This window comes from Corvus hawaiiensis, chromosome 1 (assembly GCF_020740725.1).
Source record: "Corvus hawaiiensis isolate bCorHaw1 chromosome 1, bCorHaw1.pri.cur, whole genome shotgun sequence".
Classification (NCBI taxonomy): domain Eukaryota; kingdom Metazoa; phylum Chordata; class Aves; order Passeriformes; family Corvidae; genus Corvus; species Corvus hawaiiensis.
In genome coordinates this window covers 71,745,836-71,767,690 of record NC_063213.1, presented here as the reverse complement: position 1 = coordinate 71,767,690, position 21,855 = coordinate 71,745,836, and the positions used below count along the sequence as shown (strand labels likewise).

At 36.1% G+C, this 21,855-nt stretch overlaps 1 protein-coding gene across 7 annotated transcripts in view; it reads left to right on the top strand.

Annotated features, from left to right (window-relative positions):
* RELCH (RAB11 binding and LisH domain, coiled-coil and HEAT repeat containing) overlaps positions 1-21,855 on the top strand; it is a 76,845-nt gene that overhangs the window by 10,732 nt on the left and 44,258 nt on the right. For 5 of the 7 annotated variants that reach the window (XM_048310831.1, XM_048310850.1, XM_048310841.1 and 2 more), the window contains exons 2-8: positions 5,763-5,852; positions 13,812-13,883; positions 13,993-14,048; positions 14,158-14,271; positions 16,254-16,457; positions 16,547-16,638; positions 17,614-17,922. In XM_048310831.1, the coding sequence (XP_048166788.1) occupies positions 5,763-5,852; positions 13,812-13,883; positions 13,993-14,048; positions 14,158-14,271; positions 16,254-16,457; positions 16,547-16,638; positions 17,614-17,922 (937 nt within the window). The remainder of the gene's footprint in view (positions 1-5,762; positions 5,853-13,811; positions 13,884-13,992; positions 14,049-14,157; positions 14,272-16,253; positions 16,458-16,546; positions 16,639-17,613; positions 17,923-21,855) is intronic. The other 2 variants (XM_048310891.1, XM_048310858.1) reach the window with 1 other exon arrangement.

Sequence of the window (21,855 nt, the reverse complement as noted above, 5' to 3'; positions counted from 1 at the left end):
CATATTGGGTTTTTTCTTACTTAGCAGTAGCCATCAAGATGATGATGCTAAGCAATAATTTTTGATAGCCTCAGTCATTCACTTATGTAACTTTCAACGTCTGGTTTTATTCAGAATAAGCTAGAAGGCATTAACCTGAGATGGCTTCTAAGTAGGGTTGTACCTGACTCTGAACTGGGATGCCTTGTTGAGTGTTTGTCCCTAGTGAAATCCTATGTAGTGAAAATTTAATTTAGTGAAGAGAGTGTATTATTGTCAAATGAAATTACTACTAGTGGATTAAATTGCTTGTAAGATAATTCTAACACTAATGTTAAAACATTTTAACTTTCTCTAAAGTAAAAAATAAAAAGAAAAAGACTAAATGAAATAAAAATTCCATGCTTCTAGAAGCAGAGCTCTGCTTGGGTGAGTATTCAGAGTTCTTGATATAAATCTTTCTAGTATCCAGCAGCATGAATATTCTTAACAGTTTTTTCCAAGCCTGTGCTATGTTGTGTGTTCCCGTTTGATAATGCTACAGTAATTGACAAATAAAATTGTATTAAGCAATCAGGTAGAATGTCTTCAAATAGTGGGTTTTTTGTTTGGTTTTGGGGGTTTTTTTTCAATGCAAAGTCATGTTTGTTTTTTCTTCTCCAAATAGTGGTGTGCGAGGGTGGATGTTGGGAGTCCAGCTGATGGCCCTGATATAGCATGATGGGTATAAGTTATTATCCAGACCTTTTCTATCTCAAAAAAACCCAAAAAAGATTGTATCTCCCTATGATATGTGTAAGCTATCTGCCTTCATCTGTTTCATCCTCCATATAGCCATATAATTCATGTAAAGCCTAGCTTAAACTGGGAAATATATTGTCCTAGTATGTGCAATATCTAGTGGGATATTGCAGTCTGATCCTGACTGGGAAGGATTCACTTCTAGTTCCATATGTATGCTAATCAAAACCCGACTTCCAGTGGCCAGTTATTTCTTCAATCAGTTTAAAATGTGGTTAGCCAGCTATTTCACCCAGCAGTTTGAAATATAGCAATAGTCTGGTTTCAGGGTTACAAATATTTTTCAATACAAGTGAACATTTAGTTAGCATTGCAAAGTGAATCTGTCTTGTACAAGCATAGTATCATTTCTTCTCTTTGAATTTCAAGGAAAAAATGTGGAGTTCTTGGTCTTCATATGCTCCATTTGGTTAATTGTTAGTACATGATATGATTTCCTGCGATCTTAGAGGAAATATTACAACTGGGCTGTTTTATCAACTAGTAATTTTTTTAAGATCAGTTGGATGTTTGCAAAGTAAATGCAAACAGCTTCTAAAACATTAATTTTAAAAATATTTTTTCTTGAGCCTTCCTGTCAATAAATAATGCTGCTTAATTTGGCTGCGTTTTTAGTTGATTTACGGTGTCATGTGCATGTAAAGGTTATTTAATGTGATTTTATAGAAGACTGCAACTTGCTTCTGCTTAATGCACATACTGTGACAATATGGCTAATATGAAAATACGGCTAATAGGATCCTTGTTGGTGTCCTTTAGGGTAAGCTGGTAAAAAACAATCTTTTTATCATCAGAGTGAATGAAATGCAACCTTTCTCATATTATGTATGTCAGTGGAAGGGGATGTATCACTTTGAGGTTTCCTTACATTTTCCTACTTTGGTACTTATGCTCAACTTGTAGGGAGAGCTGGATATATGCCTAGGGAACAGAAGGTGTCAGGAGAAATCTGCATGTCATCTGGTGGCAGTTCTGGGAATAAGGAAAGAATTAAAATTCCTTTCCTCTGGAATGAAGCAATATTTTAAAAGATTGTGTAAGTTAGTAATCAAAATGTAGTGTTGAACGTGATTTTTAACTTCACAAATGAAATTAAACACATTGGATTTTTAAACAAATGGATTAAATAACTTCTTAACTTTGAGTATCTTTGAGTACATGAATATTGGCATTCTGATTTCACTCATCCTTTTCCAGTGGTAAAGGTAAGAGACAAGAACTGTGCACAGGCTCTCCTTTATTATCCCAATATGTCTCCTGGAATTTCACTAGTATGAATTATGAAAACCCTAAGCCAATTTCAGTGCTTCCCTATGCACCCGTGGCACTTTCTTGTTCCATATTGAGGTGATCCATGTTCTGCAGTTGTTTGTGCCTGCTTGTCAAAATTGTTCTTATTACTTTGCTTTTACCGTTTCTGAAACATGAAGCTGACAGCAATTATTTTGCCACTGTTCACTAGGAAAGCTTTTAGCAGAAAGGAATTGCTAATTCTAAAGTGTTTTAATTCAGAGAAATAAGTCTAAAATCCATGCACAGGAGACTGTTGGTAAGAATGCACATACCAAGACAACAAAATGGATTCCTGCTGCTGTGTTTCTTTCTGAGAAAGAAGCAGATTTCAGCCAAAGTGTACTCCTTTTTCACAAGTTTCTCCACAAGAAGTTCCTTCGATATTCTTTGCCAGATAACTTAAGGCTAAGATTTTTATTTTTATTTTAAAAATTACTTAAGTATATGTTTTCTTCTAATTTTTTTTTCTTTTCCCCTTTCAATTCAGAAAATAATTCTCTTTTCTGAATGCTGTAGTTGAAATGCTTCCACTCAGTGTCTTGGAGTACAACTATTTGTACTTCAGACAAATGATGATATTTCACATTCTTCAGGTGAGCTGTGTGCCTGAGCACAGCCCTTCCCTTTGGTTTCTTTCCTTCAGACAGCCCTGCCCATTTTCCTAACAAATGAGGCTGTTGTGCTGCCCGCAGGGAGGTACCTTTTACACCCTCTGATCCCTTGCGGAGCAGGTACGTCCTTTATGGAAGTGTAAAATATGAGGTTCTAAGATGTTATGCCATGATTTTTCCGGACAATGACATTAGTTGTAGGAGTTAAAGCTCTGCTGATGCCTGCCTACAAAGACAGCGGTAAGTAGCAAGGCCCCAGACTCCGTTCGGTGACATTTTAGGTAGGGGAGGCGGTGGCGCGGGCTCGCTGGTCTCCCCTGTGGGCGCTGCTCAGCACCGCCCTGCCCGGCGGTGCCTGTGTGCCGTGACTCTGCTGATAATGAAACTTCTTGCGTTAGGGGCTGCGGTACTGGGCGTGTGCTTTTGTGTGGGAAGGAGGGTCAGCATTACTGGCAGAGTGAAATCATGGTAGCGGGAAACAGGCCATGGGGTTGGTGTTCCTTAGCAGATCTTCCTTGGTTTCATCAGAGTCTAGCTGCTTGTGTGTCTTCTCAATGTTGGCCTGTATGAAAAGGAAGTCAGATGTTTGCTTTTATTATGAACACTGTAATGATAAAGTGAAGTCTAAATGGTGAATGTACAAGTTTCAACCCTGAAAATTGCTGCTGTGCATGCAGGGGTGGTGCTTAAGGCAGTTTCTGGGTGTTGAAATAGTAAACCCCCTTGGTGTTGCTGAGTTCCTGTAGGACCATTAAGGTTGTAGAACTGATTGATATTGTGAGTTGTTGGATTCAGTTGCTGGTATGATCTTAAACAGCTTCTGTTGTGTACATCCTGACAAAGATTGTGATTACCCCCTTCTTTTCTCTAGGCAACTGGGTTTTGGTGGTTTGGGGTTTTTTCAAGAAAATTTTGGCTTTGGCCAGTAAGTTTGTGTTTTATGTCCGGGTTTATCAATTTTCAGAGGAGAGCCTTGGTCTCTGAAGTGCACCACTAGTCATATAAAGAAATATTGTGTTGCTTATGGCTTTGGATGCTTCAGTAATTGTGATGTGGTTGACTTAAGTTGAAAATTTGAGCATTGTTTCTCTGATATTACTTTGCTTCTGTTCACAGATCAATTAGAAAATTGATCTGTGAAGATGGCAAGACTGCAGGAGGGAACTGTTTTATTTCTGCATTTGCCATAGCGATGCTGTATGTGAGACTTGGTTACTTCTCTTCAACATCAGCTTGTCACTGAGATCTCCATTTGAATGTTGTGTATTAGATTTCAAAAAATGATCTTGTAACTCCCAGTGGAATAAGTTGGAGCAATATCTACTCATCACGGTGTTGGGTGTTTTGAAAAGTCAGTTCTAAAGACTTTCATACTGTGCATGCAAAATTCATGTTTGCTTTTGAACTTAATCTCTTCAAATGTGATTCCCCACTGGTATGTTTTCACAACAGTCCATTTTCCAAAGATGATATAAAACAAAGAGTTTGTACTGTGTTGCTAAGCTATAAAGAACAGCCTACAGAGAATTATTAAATCAGATTAATGTCTGAAAAAATTGGAGAGGGTAAGACTGGAACCTGCATATGAACAAGGATGTTTAAAACCAATGACTGAATAGAGACTCACTGAGGAGCAACAGCCTGTTTCATTGTTTGGATAAGAAAACATTGTAACAGGAAAAAACCCTGTGGTTAGATATAAACTGTATACTGTCATATACTATATGTCCATGGAACAGACAAGTTAAGGTTTTCAGGCAAGTTTTGATATTGTGGAACTCAGCTAGAGTTGGTAAGTTTAGTATTCTCTGTATCTTTTCAGTGTAAGTACTTTCATCAGTCTTAATTCAGGTGTTATTTATTTGAGTGCAGTGCTGGTCTACATGTAGAGAGGATGTCATAAGACCTTACAGTACAACTTAGGCACAAATATACAAAGAAACTCATTAATAGAATTTTTTTTGTGCTGTTTGTTCTTTTTTTACATAATGCAGAATGGGAGGAGAGGTTAAATACTTAGTGATGTTAGTCATGACAGAGTTTGACTGACAAGTGATGAAATTGCTTCTATTTCCACTGACAGTTAAGAGTTTTTTTGACAGCTCTGTGGAGTTTGTTCTTTGTTAATGTGACTACAGTTCTAATGTAATTATTTCTGAACTGCTACATAGAAATTAATTTCAAAGGAGAAGAAAGATACTAAGGTACTTAATATAGTTTCTGCATGTTCAATTGTGCTAGGAACATATTCAATTTATTTTGAGTTCTGTTACCAAGTAATTTGTGCATTTTTATTATAAAAAGGTGAACGTGTGCTTCAACAGACATATCAAAATTGCATTTTGGTTGATGGTTTTTTCTTTGCCTTTCCCCTGAAATGAAAAATGTCAAGATCAGGTCCAAACCTTATGTTGGTTATGGAATTTCTTTATTTTTTTCTTTTTTAAATTAAGAATTTAATTGTAGAGTGTGAATGTTATACCTGCAATGGCATGAGCTGTGCTTCCTTTGCTTTTGTTAGATACTGTGTTCCTTAGTAAATGTTGATTAAGTGAGTATGTACTGAAGTTAAAGGCTAGGTCAGGAGATTGTAAAAAAGTATTCGATCACGTTGCCATGCTTTAAAATACTAAAAATGGGAAAAGGAAGTAGAGTATTTGAGGCAATTACAGCTTTCTGTTAAACGGGAACTGCATGAAACTTGTCACACAACAGTTTGGTTTCTTTTACATTCTCACCTGTGTGTCCAAGCCAAAGTCCCTGGCCCTTGTGGAAAAGGGGAAGTACTGCAGTGCACTGCTCCTCATTTGCTGTGGACAGACTAGAAATGCCATCTTTTAGAGGGAGCAAGAATCTCTTACAGTCTGTGTTCAATGAACTTGCTGTAGTGCTGTATTTTTGGTTCAAATTTACTGATGTACTCTTTACTTACAGACCTTTAGAAAATGCAGTAAAACTTGAGTGTTGCAGAACATGTAGCCTCCAATTTATAGCTCCTGAAACGAGATGCTGTTTTGGCTTTCTCTAGAAAAGACTCTTCAGGATTCTTTCTGATAATTTTTTTTTCTCCCCCTTAAGATCGTGCTGGAAGCATCAGTACTCTTGATTCTTTAGATTTTGCAAGATACTCTGATGATGGCAATAGAGAAACCGATGAAAGAGTAGCAGGTAAGTGTTTCATATGTTTTAGGAATCACAGGATGTTAATTTTACTGTTTAATTTGTTGTTTCTAGCGTAAGTATATTTAAATGAACGTTTCTGAAGATGACAAGATTTTACTGAGGTGGTTTAACTAGGTGCTTAGTGACAGCATCATGCTTTAGACACTTCTGCTGTAGTTACTGTAAATGTTCAGGCAGGTGTCCTTTTGTGTGATTCCAGATGTCACCAGTGCAGAAACAAATACTATAATTGAAAACTGTGCCCAGCTTTTGACAGTAGAACTGTGTCTTGATACTGCCTACTTGATATTGACTACTGCTGTTCAGCTGAAACATACAATTAATTATTCTACATAGTGGTCTGTGTCTACTACATGGGTGAGAGCTTTCTGATGTAAAGATCTGTTGCAAGTAATCTTTTAAATATGGCTTTCATGGAGATCAAATAAGCATTTCCAAACCCAGAGCAAATTTGGGATTTACACAGTTCCACAAATCTTCTTTGCTACAAATCTTAATTGTAGTGCTTTTCTCTCCAATTTGATTCTTTGATTTTATAAGATTGGTTTAAAGGAGTGTCTTTTTTTGCCTTTTGTTCTGAGCCTTTGGCACGTTTAATTTTGGATCTATTATATCACCAAAGGCAGAACCTTCTCTTATATTTGAAATTATTTTAGTAACCACTTTTGCATGTGATCCATGTTTCTCTGTTCAGGATTTTTTCCAAGTTCCTATATTAAGTTATTCACAGCTTCCACCGAGAAACCCATAAAAGCTCTTTAAAAATGGCTACAGAGCTCTGTTTGCTTCCTGTCAGTTAATACTGTTCAATATCCTGAGCTCATGGAAGTTGTCCGTGCTGTGACTTCTGCTCACATGATTGAGCTTTATGAAACCTGAAGTGATGCAAGCAGCTGTGTCTCTGTTCCATTCTATTGTCTCTACTCTAAAAGCAACAGAAAGGCTGATGAAACATAGTTCTGTAAAGGATCTTGATTCTGAAATTTCATCTCTGGGTCAGTGTGAAATGGTGGGAAAATCTCATTTTTCTTATCCAGCCAGTGTTGCTGAATTAAAGGACTGGATGAAATTCACAAACACAAAGCAATACCAGTATTTTGGTGTTCTGGCCTAGAACTATAGGAACTTGCTGTTCTTCAATTTATGTGGAAACTTCTGGATTCTTATTACTATCTAGCTACTCTCTTTTTCAATATGTGTATTGTATATGTAGTCCTTTTCAAGGAGGCAATAGTTGTAAATAGAAAACTAATCTTATAAACAAATTGTGTTCAAGGAGCCCAAGCATTTATGAATTGTGTCCTGGAATGCAAGGAAGAAACAAGCAAAATCCCAGTATTTTATTTCTTTTCTTAATCTTGGTAGGTTTTTCCTGATTCTAGTCAGTATTTCTTGGCGATAGTGTTAGTAGAGAACTAGTCTGATGTTTGCTTGGAGCTGTCCTTGGAACTGGGTTAGAGATGCTTATAGAAAATATGGACCAGTGAGAATTTGCATCCAGTAGAACCAGTAATCTTCTGACAGAACATTAGTAACAAAATATTGATTACTTCCAGTATGAAATTAATACAGCTGAAAATTAAGTATTAAGTAAATCTTAAAATTGATCAGTATTTTTGATAATTACCATATAGTGATTGACTCCTGTCATATGTAATTGATGAGGAAATTGTATGTCAGGGTATTTACGTTACAGTTCTGTGTTCCTTTAGAGATGTTTTTCAAAGAGTTCTTAAAAAGTAACAGAAGAACGAAGTAAGACTGAATATTATTTCTGGATGTTTGTAAAGACTGATAGTTTTCAAAAATATCCCGTTTCTACTTAAAATTCTAGTTCGGTCGTAATTGCTTAAAATGTTGCCTCAATTCTGTTAAAAGCCATCTTCCTGAGCAATTTCAAAAACTGATAAGTATTTATTTTGTACATTAAAAAATTATGTCAACAGAGGTTTCAAAACTTTTGCAAATCCAGTTCCTTCTTTAAACAAACTCTGGCTTACAACTTCTGCTTTTGAAGTTGTTCTTAGCTGCAGATGCACTTTGATACCTAAGTGGAAGTCCATCTTGCTTGTTTCTTCTAAAATTCTTTCTGTTCAGTTTAGAGCTTTGATGCTTAGGAGATTAAAATTGTCATCTGTTGTGAAAGCTTGAGGCTTTCATATGATCGAATAGTCATATTTTTCTTTTGATAGTTCTGAGGATGAGGTTTGAATAGTTTCTCTTTGAAAATGCCCTTCTCATGCTGCTATCTTTGTTTTTTACTGTTTGGACAGAACACATGATTTCCATATCAGTTCCCTATCTTATCAAATGAAAGATAGGAAATAAATGCACATCAGTCACTAAATGAAACGGATGAACTAGTTCCAAGTCAGAAGAACTTTAAAACTGAAGTTATAACATACCCACTTTACAAATGCTTTTCAACCTTGGCAATGTTAGAAAGCCCCAAATCAAAAAAATGTCTACATGCATCATCCAAAGCCACCATATTCCATTTCCCCGTTATGGGTAGTGGTAGACTTAGCTGCTATATTTTTTTGTTTTAACAATCAAAAAATTCCTGGAAATAACTGTGTCAACTTTTGTTTGAAATTGATTTCAGTATTTAAAGACTATTAGACCACTTCATTTCATCTGGTATTAGAATCAAAATTTGACCTAGAAGCAAACATGTTTTGAAGAGTTGCTGTGAGCTTTTCACTTGAGAAATCTGATAAAAGGAAGCTACCTGAGCCCTTCTGTAATGTTATTATCAGCTTGACTGAAAAGATGCAAGTCACAGAAGCCAGTCAGGGTGTGGATTAGTATGAAAAAACTAACTGCAATTTAGAAAACATAAATTTTCTTCTTTATCTACCCTATCTTAATGAAAATGAGAGTTACGTAACAATTTGGATAATACATTTAATAATGTATTATAATACAACAATAAGATAAAAAAAACCAAAATGCATCCTTACAGCTTGCAATTTACTAGATGGAAACAACTTGTTCTCTAAGACTGCTGGTAAGTTTTGAATCCTAACTCATGTATTAAGTGCTTGAAATAATTGTTGCTAGGATAAACTCAGTACTGAAGGATTTGGTAGGGTTAGTAGACCTCCTCCAAATACTCATAATTTCCATAAAGCAGCTAGAGAATGGAAAACCTGTTCCCTTCCTGTGTAATAAGGATATGCCTAACTTGAGTACTCACAGCATTTGCTTTAAATAGGTTGCCTGACATTCAGTCTAAAGAAATGAATCTTCTGCCGCATCTTAAATTTGCCATGGTCTAAACCCCCTACTTTGCATAATTCAAAATGTTTATTATTGCTATCCTGCCTTTGACATAACTGAGAATCTGATCATTTTAAAAACACATGCTGTGTTTTCAGTGATGATAAAATTAATTCTTACAATCAAACTCTATTTCAATCATACGTATTCTCAGATTTTCCTGTATTAGCATTGATTTCTAGCTAGGCTGAGTCTCTGATTAGCAGAATGAGATTTGAAGGGAAGAGAGAAGTTCAAAAAACACTTCATTATTTGTAAGAATTTCATTTATCTAGACTTAGGTTCACAGTTTCTGCTTTTTACAGAGCCCTTTTGTTTTTCAGTAGATACTATTAACTTATGCACACCAAAATCAGAGGAAAATCTTTTTAAAAGATCAACAAACAAAATTTAAAAAACAGAACACAAAAGGCATCTGTAATACAACTATCACTTGCTAACATTGCACTTTGTTCATCCTGAAAGCAGATCTGTTTTTGTCTTCTCGCTACCTGTCTTAAGCCCTCTGAAGCAGTTATAAGCCTCTTAAATTTCTTTCCGGGTTGAAGGTCTCCAAGGGTTGAACCTGAAGACAAGTCTGCTGTAGTTCAGGTCTTCTCTGTAGCTGGTCCTGTCTCATTAACTTCAAAGCATGAATGAGGCTACTGAGTCAAGTGTTGGCCTCCCACTATTAGAGTGACAAGCTGTCTGATACTTGCTTGTGAACTCTCCTGCTGGTTTTAATTTTTGTCGTGTGGTAGTCATCTCTTGTGCTGAAGCACGGCTTTTTGATTCGGGGCTGTTTGTGTTATGTGCTGAAGTGTTTCACATTTCAAGGCCACTTCTTTTCTTAATTCTTATATCAGGAAAGTGGGAGTTGGGAAACCTCAGGTTCTGAAGTACGTTTGTGACAGTGGCTGCGTTGCTAACTGTTGTCAGAGAATTTAAATTTCTTCTGATTGACTCAAAATGTAGGCACAGATTCATCAAATGTAATGGGATGTCACACAAGTTTTAGAGGGCATGATTTAGGACATCTGAAGTTCTACATTTACTTGGCAAGGAGGAAAGACTCAAAATGGCAGGAATAACAAAGCTTGTAGCAGTATGAAAGTTTGAGGAAAGCTGGGTAAGTGCAGGGGCCCTTGATACTTCAAAGGAGAGCTACTTTTAAAAGAAAATGTCCAAATGCCATATAGTGGCTTCACAACATAAAACTACCCTTCTACCATTATCTGAAGTACTGAGTACTTCATAGTGAAGTATGCAAAAATCTGACAAGGTAATTCATATGTACAATATGATGTTGTAATATAATTGGAAATAATACTGCTTGTACAATGCAAGTGCTGGATGATTTTAGAAGTACTGTTTATTTCCTCAACTTTTTGGCCTTGGCTCAACAAGATTGCTGTTCATGTAAATGTCAACTAGTTCAATCCCAGATTGCAGGTTGTTCTTCATAGGTAACTTTTCAATCTATGTAAGTCAATAGAATAAGACCCTTGAGAAAGTTTAATTTTGAAATTTCAAAGCTCAGCAGACAAGCTACTCATTCCCGATGTGCACTTCTCTTTTAAGGTGTATTAGATTAGCTGCGTGAAAGCTGAAACATTTAAAAATGGCTGTCTGAAAGCCTTGGTCCAATGCATTGTTGCTTGCTTGAAAGATTCACCCATTTTAAGTCAGACTTTGTAATTTTTTCCAGGATGGTAGCTGTAGTGATTAGAAATTTTTAATAAAGAAAAAGCAGAAGAGCCATTGAGATTTGGAATAGTTTTCTCTCCTAAGACAAACTAAATTGTTCAGAAATGCCCTTTCCTTGTAGGAAGATTAACCAACTTCAAGGCTCTAAATTTCTGTTCTTTGCTTTGCTGGTGTAGAGGAGTATCTGTATCCTTCTAAACTATTCCTTTCTTAGGCTGTCTGCAGCAAAACTTCTGTGCGTCATTCTTGAGGAGTGTCAGCTCCTTCACCAAGTGCTAGGAGTTCTACATGTTATCAGCCTAGTCAACCACGAAATTAAACCTTAGCTGGCTTTGTCAATGCTTCTGAAGGCGTAGTTTCAGCCTTGTAGCAGGAGAGGGGAGGGGAAGAGGCATCAGGTCATTTATATTAAAATCAATACTTCATAATGGTTACAAAGAAAGGGGTTTAAAAGTTGCCTTTTTATTTAAGAGAATGTTTTAGAATCAAAAAATGAGGGTTTCTAGTGTTGATTTCATTGGTAGACATGTTGAGTTAAAAATCATTACATGTTTTGGCAGAAGATCACATTTCAGTATAACTTCAAGAGCTTTTAATCACAGTTTAACATTTGACTGAAGTTAATGTTATAGCTATTTACATGTATGATTGTATAAACATGTACAAACTTCAAATAAAAACTACATTTGTGACTGACTTGAAAGCATCAAGGTTTGTATGATGGCAATTATAATGGTGGCATTAGTAAGATTAGATGAGGTACAACTGTGTAACAATGCTGTGTTGTGGGTAGAATTATGTGGCTGTTGTGATATGCTACCAAGTGACAGCTTCTCAAATATACAATGTCTAGAATCTTCTACTATGTAACAGAAACATGCAGCAGAGTAATCTACTTTCAAGGTTGAATGGGGAAAGTCCTAATGACTTCTAGGAATTTTCAGCATCATTACAGTTCACTAAAAATCAATTCTTGCCGTCTGACATGGGTTTGTCTGACATGAGTTTTTTGGCTTTCTACGCCTTCAGACATGTCTTATTCCTATTTCCCTTAATTGGATTCCTGAGTTTTTATAGTTTGTGTTGTTTTTCTAACTTTTTTTATTATTTATATCATTCTAGTGCAGGGCACTCCTGATCTGCAACTGTTCTGGTCTTCAAAAATATTTTACAAGAGTAAAATGTTAACACATAGTCATTTCCATAAGAAAAATTACTTAATTTGAGTTAAATTTTTCAAAAAGTAACAAATTAGTATCTTACAACTGTGAATAAGTAACTCAAATGTGAGGAAGTGCTAAAATTAGGTACTTACTTTACCATGAGAGCATTTTCTAACTTTGTTGCACAGAAGTATTTGCAGATCAGCATTGCTGAATGCTAGAGAGATTTTACATATTTTATTCATTGTATCCTCAGTTGCGCTTTTGTATTGCTGCAGTAAAATTCTGTGCATCAAACAAGTTACTTTCATGTAGCAAATGTGGTGTACTGTAGTTACTCCTTCAGTTTTTATGCAGAACTGCAAACTGAGTGAATCTTTTTTCCATGAGTGCTAATTATCAAAAGAGTCTCAGTAACAGATGCTCAACAGAGGAAATGGTTTTATTTCAGTAACATTTTTTACCAGCAAGGGCCAATGCAGTGTTTCTGCTGTGCTTTGTCCTCTGAAAAATGCCATGTTAAATTGTTTCCAGGCAGTGATTAAAGATCTCATTGAAACTTTCTTGTTAAAAGGTGCTACAACACTTTTCGTTTTGCAGGGGAATAAAGTAGATACGCAACTGTTCTAAATAGGTTATCTAACACTTCAGCGTGGTAGGTGTTCTGTGCTCATCTCTTCTAGTTAAGTATGAGAGGCCTTCCTTCTGGTAACTCTACGTTTAAGTGTGATGAGATTAATCTGAGAATTAATGAAATGCATATATTTATCTGGTAATCTCTTAAATAGGTTTCCTGAGATGTTCTAACTGTAAATGGTTGTTAAAAAGAACATTTGCTATGTGTTTTGCAAAGGTCCAGGGGGTTAAAATTTGAAGCCACCACATACATATAACCTCAGCATCAAAACACATGAAATCCCAGTGCACACAAATCACCACTGGCCCTTTTTGGAGGACACATTGGAACATGAGAAACACATAACAATGACTAGGGGAGTTGAAAGGTGAATTTAAGAGAGAATGGAAAGCTGAAATTAAGTATTTTTGAATTTAAAGCTGACTCTAGATCTTTGAAAATCACTGTAAACTTTCAAGAATAATGGTGCAAAGACTTTTTTTCTTTCAAGCTTTTTTATAAGTACTGCAGAAGAGCTGCATTTTTTGGGTATTTTGGTCTTGTGCATCTCTTCATTTGAATTCAGTGAACTGAATTCAAAATCTTAATCGACTCTAGCACATTCCTAAAACCACTATTTTTAAAGAGAAATTTAAAATGAGATTATTCTTTTTAGTAAGATAAAGTACATTTCAAGATCTCCCATTTAAACTGCTAAAATTTTGGTGTATGATCTAATTCTCAAAAAAAATTCTGTGGTTTCAATGGGACTGTACATTAACTTCATGGTTTAAGCTTTGCTACATGGAGACAGCTTCCTCTGCTGCCATGGCGTATTTGCTTCATTTAGATCTGTGTTCTGATTGCCCATATACTCTTCTTGCCCCGAAAAAACAGAACATTTGACAGCATCAGCTCCCAAATATTATCCCAAAACCTTACAGCGAGTCCTTGTCAGACAGCTTGAAATTTTGACTTAGCTAACCTAAGGCCAGTGAAACTATGGAAAATGTTCACCAGTTTGCTTTCAGACCAACTCTGCTGCATGTGTTCATAAGTTCCATAAAGATTGCATGCTTTATTTTTAATACAAACAGTATCTTTTTTTTCACACCCATCCTTGCTTTTTATATTTTATTTTTGTTTCCCTTGCCTTGGTTGGATGCCTGTGTGTGTTTAATCCAAATCCCTGTCCAGTCCTGGAGTTTGAACTGCGGAAAGCCAAGGAGACCATACAGGCCCTTCGAGCCAACCTGACTCAGGCTGCAGGTGGTGTACATAAACCTTTTCTTAAGTCTCTACTTTAAACAATGTAGAAGTATCTGAGCTCATCCTCTGTGAGAGAGTAAAATTTAGTTACTCTTTTTTTCCTCCCCAGAAAATGAAGTTCCTTTGCAGGAACGAAAAAATTATAAATCAAGTCCTGAAATTCAGGTAGGTGGCTGGTGATAAATGAGCTTTGCATGGATTTTAGTATGGATATGCTTCCATAGTTGGAAGGGAGATAAACCAAAGATCTAGTATATTTTCTTTTTCTTTCCAGGAGCCAATCAGACCTCTTGAGAAAAGAGCTCTAAACTTCCTAGTTAATGAATTTTTACTGAAGAATAGTTACAAGCTTACATCAATAACATTTTCAGATGAAAATCATGATCAGGTAAAGTTTGCTTGTGGATTTGTTTGGGGTTGTTTTACATGCCTGCTTTCCATATTCTGATCTTGTCATAAAATCAAGTGAACTTAAATGATTTTTCCTCTGCATGTAGTTTGCTTCGTGTATGTGAGTATGCTAAAGGTTAAATATGTTAGTTAGCATTTTCATATATAAACCATGGTTTGAAAGCACAGCAGTTTGAGCAGCAGTTTCCCAAAATTTGTAGGAAGGAGACAAGAATGCTTGCATTCTTTAAAGGAAGCAAAACAAGAAGTGAAATACTGTGAGTTGTGTATTTCTTTATATTCTAGTGTGGCACACGTTCAGTTAAACTCAAGGATCTGATTCTCAAACATAATCTTTTCCTTAAATCCTGCTCAGTTGACTTGTACAGGCTATAAAATTTACCCATTGGTTGTCTTCTGGGCATTTGTATGTGTGTGTGAGTATACTTAATCACCTGTGGCACTGAGTACAGTATTGAAGAAGTTCTTGGTAATAAGGTGTTATGCTAGATCTTTCCCAACATAGCTGTGCTTGGATGCATTTTTCTTAAGATGATCAGTTTCAACATATCTCTGTTGGCTTACATTTGATGGAAAGAATATCTTTGAATGTTTGGAAGGTTCTAATTACATTCTGACTGTTTCTGGGTAGAACACCCAGTAACATCAACACCCAATATGTATTCATCACAAAACTGGAATATTACCAGAAGAATTAAATATAGAGTTTCATCCAGTTTTATCTGTAACTGGTCTTCCTATACTTTTCCTGTGTTTCATATCCTAATCGGTAAAGCAAATATGTTGTTAAATAGAATTTCTGAATCATCACCTCCGCTGAATATTTGCACTTAACGTCCAAATACTTGTGAGAATACAGCCCCCAAAAGAGAAGAGATGAATAGTTTGTCCTTACTATTTGTGTTCTCAACTGAGAATGTTTTGTGTTGTGAAACAATTAGCAAAAAAAAAAAAGGCAAAATTCTTAATTCTAAAAGGTAAATATAAATATACTGCAATTAGCATATAGTAGGCACATATTTTTCTACATTATTCACATAATTCTTTGAGAAAATAATCCTTCCTGTACATGACCAGACTATGGAAAAAATACAGTGAAGGCTGGGAACAACAGGAAAAAAGTTTAAACAAATACTTAAATTTACTGTCATTAAGGAGACCATCACACCGCTTGTGTAACAGTGCACGTACTTATTTATATATACAGACATGGAGTAATCTTGTACTAATAGGATGATAAGATGTCAATGAGAAAAACATAGAGTGATGGTTTGAGACAGGGAGGCCCTTGTATTGTTTGCACCTCACTATCAGTCATCTACAGAGCTGTTTGAGCTGTTTTGAGCATCAGGAGGAATTTCTTCATGGAAGTGTTAAACGTTGGAACAGACTGCCCAGGGAGATGGGGTCACTGTACCTGGGGGGGTTCAAGAAATGACTGAACATGGCACTTAGTACTTGGGTCTTGCTTACATGGTGATGATCAGTCAAAGGTTGGACTCAATAATCTTAGAGGTCTTTGCCAACCTGAATGATTCTGTGATAATGTGACTGTCTGCCTCAGGGAAATTACACCTGCACTTGTAAATGAAATGGGAACAAAACTGGTATCTCTGCCTTGTATCAACATGCATTGGCTTTTGCTAGAATTTGAGCAATGTTATTTCTGATTCTAAAAAGTGTTCATGTCTTAGGAAAAAACAGTAACGTATGTGGTTTTGGAAGGTTCTGTCTCTAGTATGTTACCTAGAGCTGCCTTTAGAGTGAGACTGCTTTGCTTCATGAAGTGGATCCTTCCTCTACTATTGTTTCTTGCTGAGTTAAGCTTCTATCTGATTTACTACAATGCAGTCTTGATGTGATTATTTTGCTATTGCATCACCTGTGGTCAAATGAGGAAGAGAAATGAAAATAAAAGGAAGTATATTGTATGCTTTAGTTTCTTTTATTCTTTTGAAGGATTTTGAACTTTGGGATGATGTAGGATTGAACATTCCAAAACCTCCTGACCTGTTACAACTCTACCGTGACTTTGGAAACCATCACGTTACTGCGAGAGATGTGGTGGATGCATCAGTTGGAGTAGAAGATGATGAGTTAGAGGCTGACACTCCTATACTTGGGACCGTCCCTGTGTTTGACACACCACCACGGTCAATAGAAGTAAGGCTGTACAGAAGAAATGCTGCAGCTGTTTGCTGAACTGCTTAGCTTTATTGTACTAAACTCTTTTGTTTCTGTCTTGTGTTTAGCAATGTTTAATAGTGCAAAAATTGGAAGATCAAATTAGTGTGTTAAACAGTGAGAAATGGTCTTTGATGGAACAAATCCAAAGACTTGAAAGGTATGTGCTTATCAACCTACTTGACTGCTGATAAATGTTGAACAACTTTTCCATGTTTTTCTAGCACGTATATGAAAACATAACTTAGATATAGGAAATTACTAGGAATTCTTCAGGGCAGTCTTTCCTTTTCAATACATGGTACTTGATTTAGAAAAAGGAAGAGACTTCAAACTGACTATTTCCCTATTATTACCTATATAATTTAATTTTGTAATCAGTTTTGTTCTTTCAATGTAACTTCTTTAGTTCTTTGAAAGCCGAATCACTTCTGATCTGTTTTACATAGGTTTTTTCTTCAATTAGCTTTATGTCACTCCTTGGTACAGCTTGCAAGTACTGTCAAAAAGATGCTTGTTTTAACACCAAATGTCTTCTTTCTGAAGAGCAAGACTAGTAGACATGACAGTATCTTTAATAACAGCAAAAAAAAAGATACTTAAAGCTTAGGTCAAAACATAATTCTGTAAGCCACAAGATATCATTCCTCTTATGAGGTGTACTAATGCAGCATCTGGGAAAGTGCATAAATTTTAAGTGGCTTTATTGACTTGCATACTTACCATTTCAAAGCCAGATAGGATAGTACATATTGATTCACCACTGTCGTGTTTTAAGTTTTGCATCCTAGGTAGAGTTCCATCTTGTGACAATTTGTGTCTCAGTGCTCATATTTCAGCCAGAAGGAGATAAAACTCGTTACTCACTTGTTTCATTGATTCACTCAGAGTGCAACATTTTTCCTGCTACTAATTATTTACCAAAGTACTCAATGAAACTAGTGCTTATTTGAGCAATTTGTGTGATGGAAGTTATTTCTGTTACAGGAAACTTTTACACACATGAATTGAAGAAGAGAGCTCTTGAGTGTGTTGAGCTCTTCAGTATGTTGTCTTTATTTCTGTGCTGCAGTCGTGTGATTTGAACAGCATTTGCATGAAAGCTACAAAAATACTTCATATTTTGCTCTTTCAGTGAAATAGATCTTCTCAAGAATGAAAACTTTGCTGTGTCAACAGTTTATGGTGTAGCTCCCTATCCTTCTTTAAAACAAGTGCCTCTCACAGTCTCAGAGGACAATGGACGGTACTTGGATATCAAGAGCTCTGAGAATGACAATAAACATGGAAACATTGAGGAAACAAGCCTTGCTTTATCAGCTGAAGTGGATTCAAGGACTTCTAAAGATGATATGCTAAATTCTGTGCCCTCTAAAGAGGCAGAGAAACTGTCCTCATGTACTCCATCATCTAAAGCTGCAGTCCACTTTGATAAACCTAATAGGTTAGTGATAAGTTGTAAACTGCATGTTATAATTAAAAATTCTTGTAAAGTGAGTAGATATTTTTCTAACAGTGAAATTCTGCCAAATGAATAGATCATTTGTGTTTTGAAGGCAAATAAAAGACTTAACATACCTCTAGGGTACAGTGCTGATATTTTTATATTGTTCCTAATCTCTTTAGGAAGGAGTACATATGATAAACCTACAGTTTTAGTATTAAGTTTCAGAATTTCTTTTCACTTTCTACTTGTTTCTAAAACCAGCCCTGTTTCTTGCAACAAAAAAATAGGTACAATCAGAATAGTGAATGGGAAGACAAGATAGTTCCATTTGCTTTTAAGTTTTAATTTCATAATTCTCTTCTGTTCTGCTTGGAGACTTGTTGGAAAAATTTTTTACCATTTCTATGTAGATGTGTATAACTCTCCTAGAGAGCAGTACTATTTTTCATTTACTTATTTTTTAACTATCAGAAAGGTATCTAATGGCAATACTGCATTTTTGAGTTTTGATTTTGTGGCAAGCCTTCACTGGGTAGCTATGATTCTATTAACTAAAATAGGGTATTCGTGTTGTGTTATTACTTGGAGACTGAGTTTGTAAGTGTTCTTGAGAAAGCCCTTTCAACCTGTACAAGTGTTTTTATAGTGAAGAGGGGACTTGTTCATTAAGTGATAGCTAAACCACTGTAGTCATCAGGAGTAACATGGACCACAAACATAATGAGGGTACGTACAACTTGTAATTATCACCACTGTGGACAAAGATATGCACATAGATCACCTTATGATCTTACCATTTCTGTTCCTAGGGAAGCAGGCAGCCATCCTGCTTTGTATTTTATCAGTTCTCTTAGTGAGCTTTTGCTGGTGTTGATAGTGTAATTTGTTTCTAGAATTACCTTTCCATCTGAAAATACCAAGTAGAAATCTGTGTGACATTCTGTGCAGATGGAAAAATAAATGCAAGCTTGTAGTGGGGGGAAGAAAAAGACCACCCAAAATAAGAGTTGCTAACCCTGCTAGTAATTTTCTTTTCTTGCAAACCCTAACAATCCTGCTTTTTCTGGAGTTTCTGTACTTCTTGCACTAACTTGTAGGGTCAGGGCTGCATTTTCAATGATATCTTAACTTTTAGAATTGGATAGGAGGAATGATTTCTGATTTCTGAATATAATACTTTAGAGTCTCATAACAAATTTCTTCTCTCTTAGTTGACACTAGTGTTTAACAGGAAAGTAGAGCAGCTTAGGTTTTTTTGTAAAATGGTCAGGGGTTTGATTTAAGCTTTCCAGATTTTTTTCTTTTTCTTTCGTATCCTAGCTGAAAATCTAGACTATGTAGTAATCAAAACTTACAGCTGTTGTGCATTGATTGCTATATACTTGTCTATCTGCTTTCATTTGGCTTGTTGCAAGTTTCTTTTTGCTCAGATTAATGGTGAGTGCTGGGTGGCATGAAGTGCATGAATATTAGATTGATGGTTTGGGGATAGTGAGGATGTATATCAAAATAGGATTAAATCACTGAGTGAGGAGTGAACTGTGTATTTCCAGTGGAATTTATGACAGAGTCTAGAAGAACAGCATTTGTTTTGCTGCTCACAGCTGTTTTAAATATAACTGCACACAGATTTATTTGAAAAGTAGTTCAATGAAGCCATGAATCCCCATTGAGTTAACTATAGAAGTCCCCTCAAATGCAGTTCACTGCAGAAATAAGTAATGCATGTGTAATATGTAGCTATTTTTGTACTCCGCTTTGGGCTTAATGTGTCAGCGAAGGGTCAAAGGAAAGCATATTTGTTTTATAGATCAGTGTCTAGTACTAAATTTTCTTCCTGGATTGTGCCCTAGATTTGTAATAATACAGTATATTTTTTTTACTAAGAAAACAGATTATTTGTTAAATCTTTTGAGGTCTATGGGAGAAGCAGCAGAATAGAAATGCTGGATATTTATTGATTTCAATCCAGGGTTATTTGTAGAAGACAATTACTGTAAATTATTCAGAATGTATTAAGGGTTAATAACTAAGACTATCCTAAAAGGCAAGATTGTTACTACTGTATCTGTAGAGTGTATTCTTGGCATAAATCTTGCCCAGATGGGAAGAGAGAAGAGGAAGTGAGTCTGTTTTGTGTGACTGCACTCAGAGCAGCTGTGTGTGCATGCTGGCAAATGAGGACATGGCCATCATTGGAAAAATGCCTCAGTTAACAGATTGCAGTACAAAGCACTAGCAGTGGCTTAAATAGACTGCACCACATGTGTTTATTCAACTAATTTAAGGTGTGTGGTAATTTGCACCAAATACAAGGTGTCTTCTGTATACAGCAGTCCTGGCTTTTTGAGTGAATTGACTCTTTTGTCCCAAAGTATATGGAATAGAATAATAGTGCTCAGGTTTTTATTCTTTGTACTTTCTTATGTTTGAACATCTTCACTACTGGCATCTGTTGGCCCTTGAAGAGACTTGCCACTGACTTGTGTGCAAGAGGCCTTGGTCTTCTATTGTTTTTGTCCAGCGTAGCCATCAAGGATGTTTTTTAGACTTCATTAAGGAGAAGCTTTCTGGACTCCAAGTATAGCCAGCAATTGTAACAGGATCCACGCTGCCCAGAGGTTGCTGTTATTGACCGCACAGGGACATTCAGTGACATATTGTCATACTTACTTTTCAGCCTCTGCAAAGTGGGAATGGAACTTTGCCCTTATGTAGGATTTTAAGTAGGATTCCAAGTGGAAAAGGATATGACATTCTGTAGAATGAATGCTAAGTTGAGGGACAGCCTGGGCAGAGGGCTGGCCAAGGCCTTGCCTCTGTGTTAATGTTAAGCTGCTGCTTTGCAGTGCTTGCTCATGTTCTCCAAAAAACTGTAGAGTCTTGAGTAGAGCTTGTAAGTCTGTCAGTCAAGAATATTTTACAGCATAAGGACTAACATATTGTGAAAGAGATCCTTTACAATTAGCTATCATTTAAGTAGTTTAGTAACTTTTTAAAAGTGAACTTTGCACAAAACCAAGCTGATTAGAATTAAAACAAGCTTCCTTCATTAAAATTTAAAATTTACTTTAAAAATCCATACTGTTAAGAAAGAAAATTGATTTTAAGTAATAAATAAAAATTCTTATTTATCATAATTTTCTGAGTTGTGAGAAGAGGAAAACTGGTATATTTATCAATATCATCTTAGATTAGTTTAAGTAATTATAAGTAGGAGCTTTGATTCTTAATGGGCTTTTTCAGTTAGAAAAGGGTGAATGATAGTGTATTTACTGTAAGAAGTATTATGTTTCAATCTACTAGATAAAATGCACGTCCATGCCCATAATTGTGTGTAGGATTCTGTGCGCTCGGGTGCATTTTTGAGGGTTCAAAAGTGTTACCAGTTTCCACATAATAAACAGGAGTTGTCTCCTCTCAGTGTCTTTGGAGGATTCAAACAGCAGATGATGATAATGAGTGAGATGCTTTCTGTGCATGTTTTGGAAGACAAATGTTGTTTTTCTTCTTTAAACATAGTGGATGAAGCACTGTTAGATTAGCATCTAAGTACAAGCCTCAGATAAGGCGCAGAGGAAGTTGTCGTTACTGGGAAAAATAGAGTGCTGCTGCTTGCCTGTTTAATGTAGTGGTCAGTAATTGTTTTCTGAGAGCATTTCTGCCAAATTATCCTCTTCAGACAAGGCTGTTTTGAGGCTGTTATCAGGGTTTGATATGGATGCGTAAGGCTTTGAGTAGCTCAGCTGTGTTGGCTGGTGCTAGATGTGGCCATGAGGCAGTGCTTGTACAGAGGCACCCTGTATGAGGACTTAGACAGCAGTTTAAGGTTGATTTTGAGGTTCTGGCTGCGTTTGAATCCAAAGTTAGATCCCAAAGTGGCAGTTGAGCAAACTCTATTTAAGCTTGAAGCTTGTAACTTGACTGACT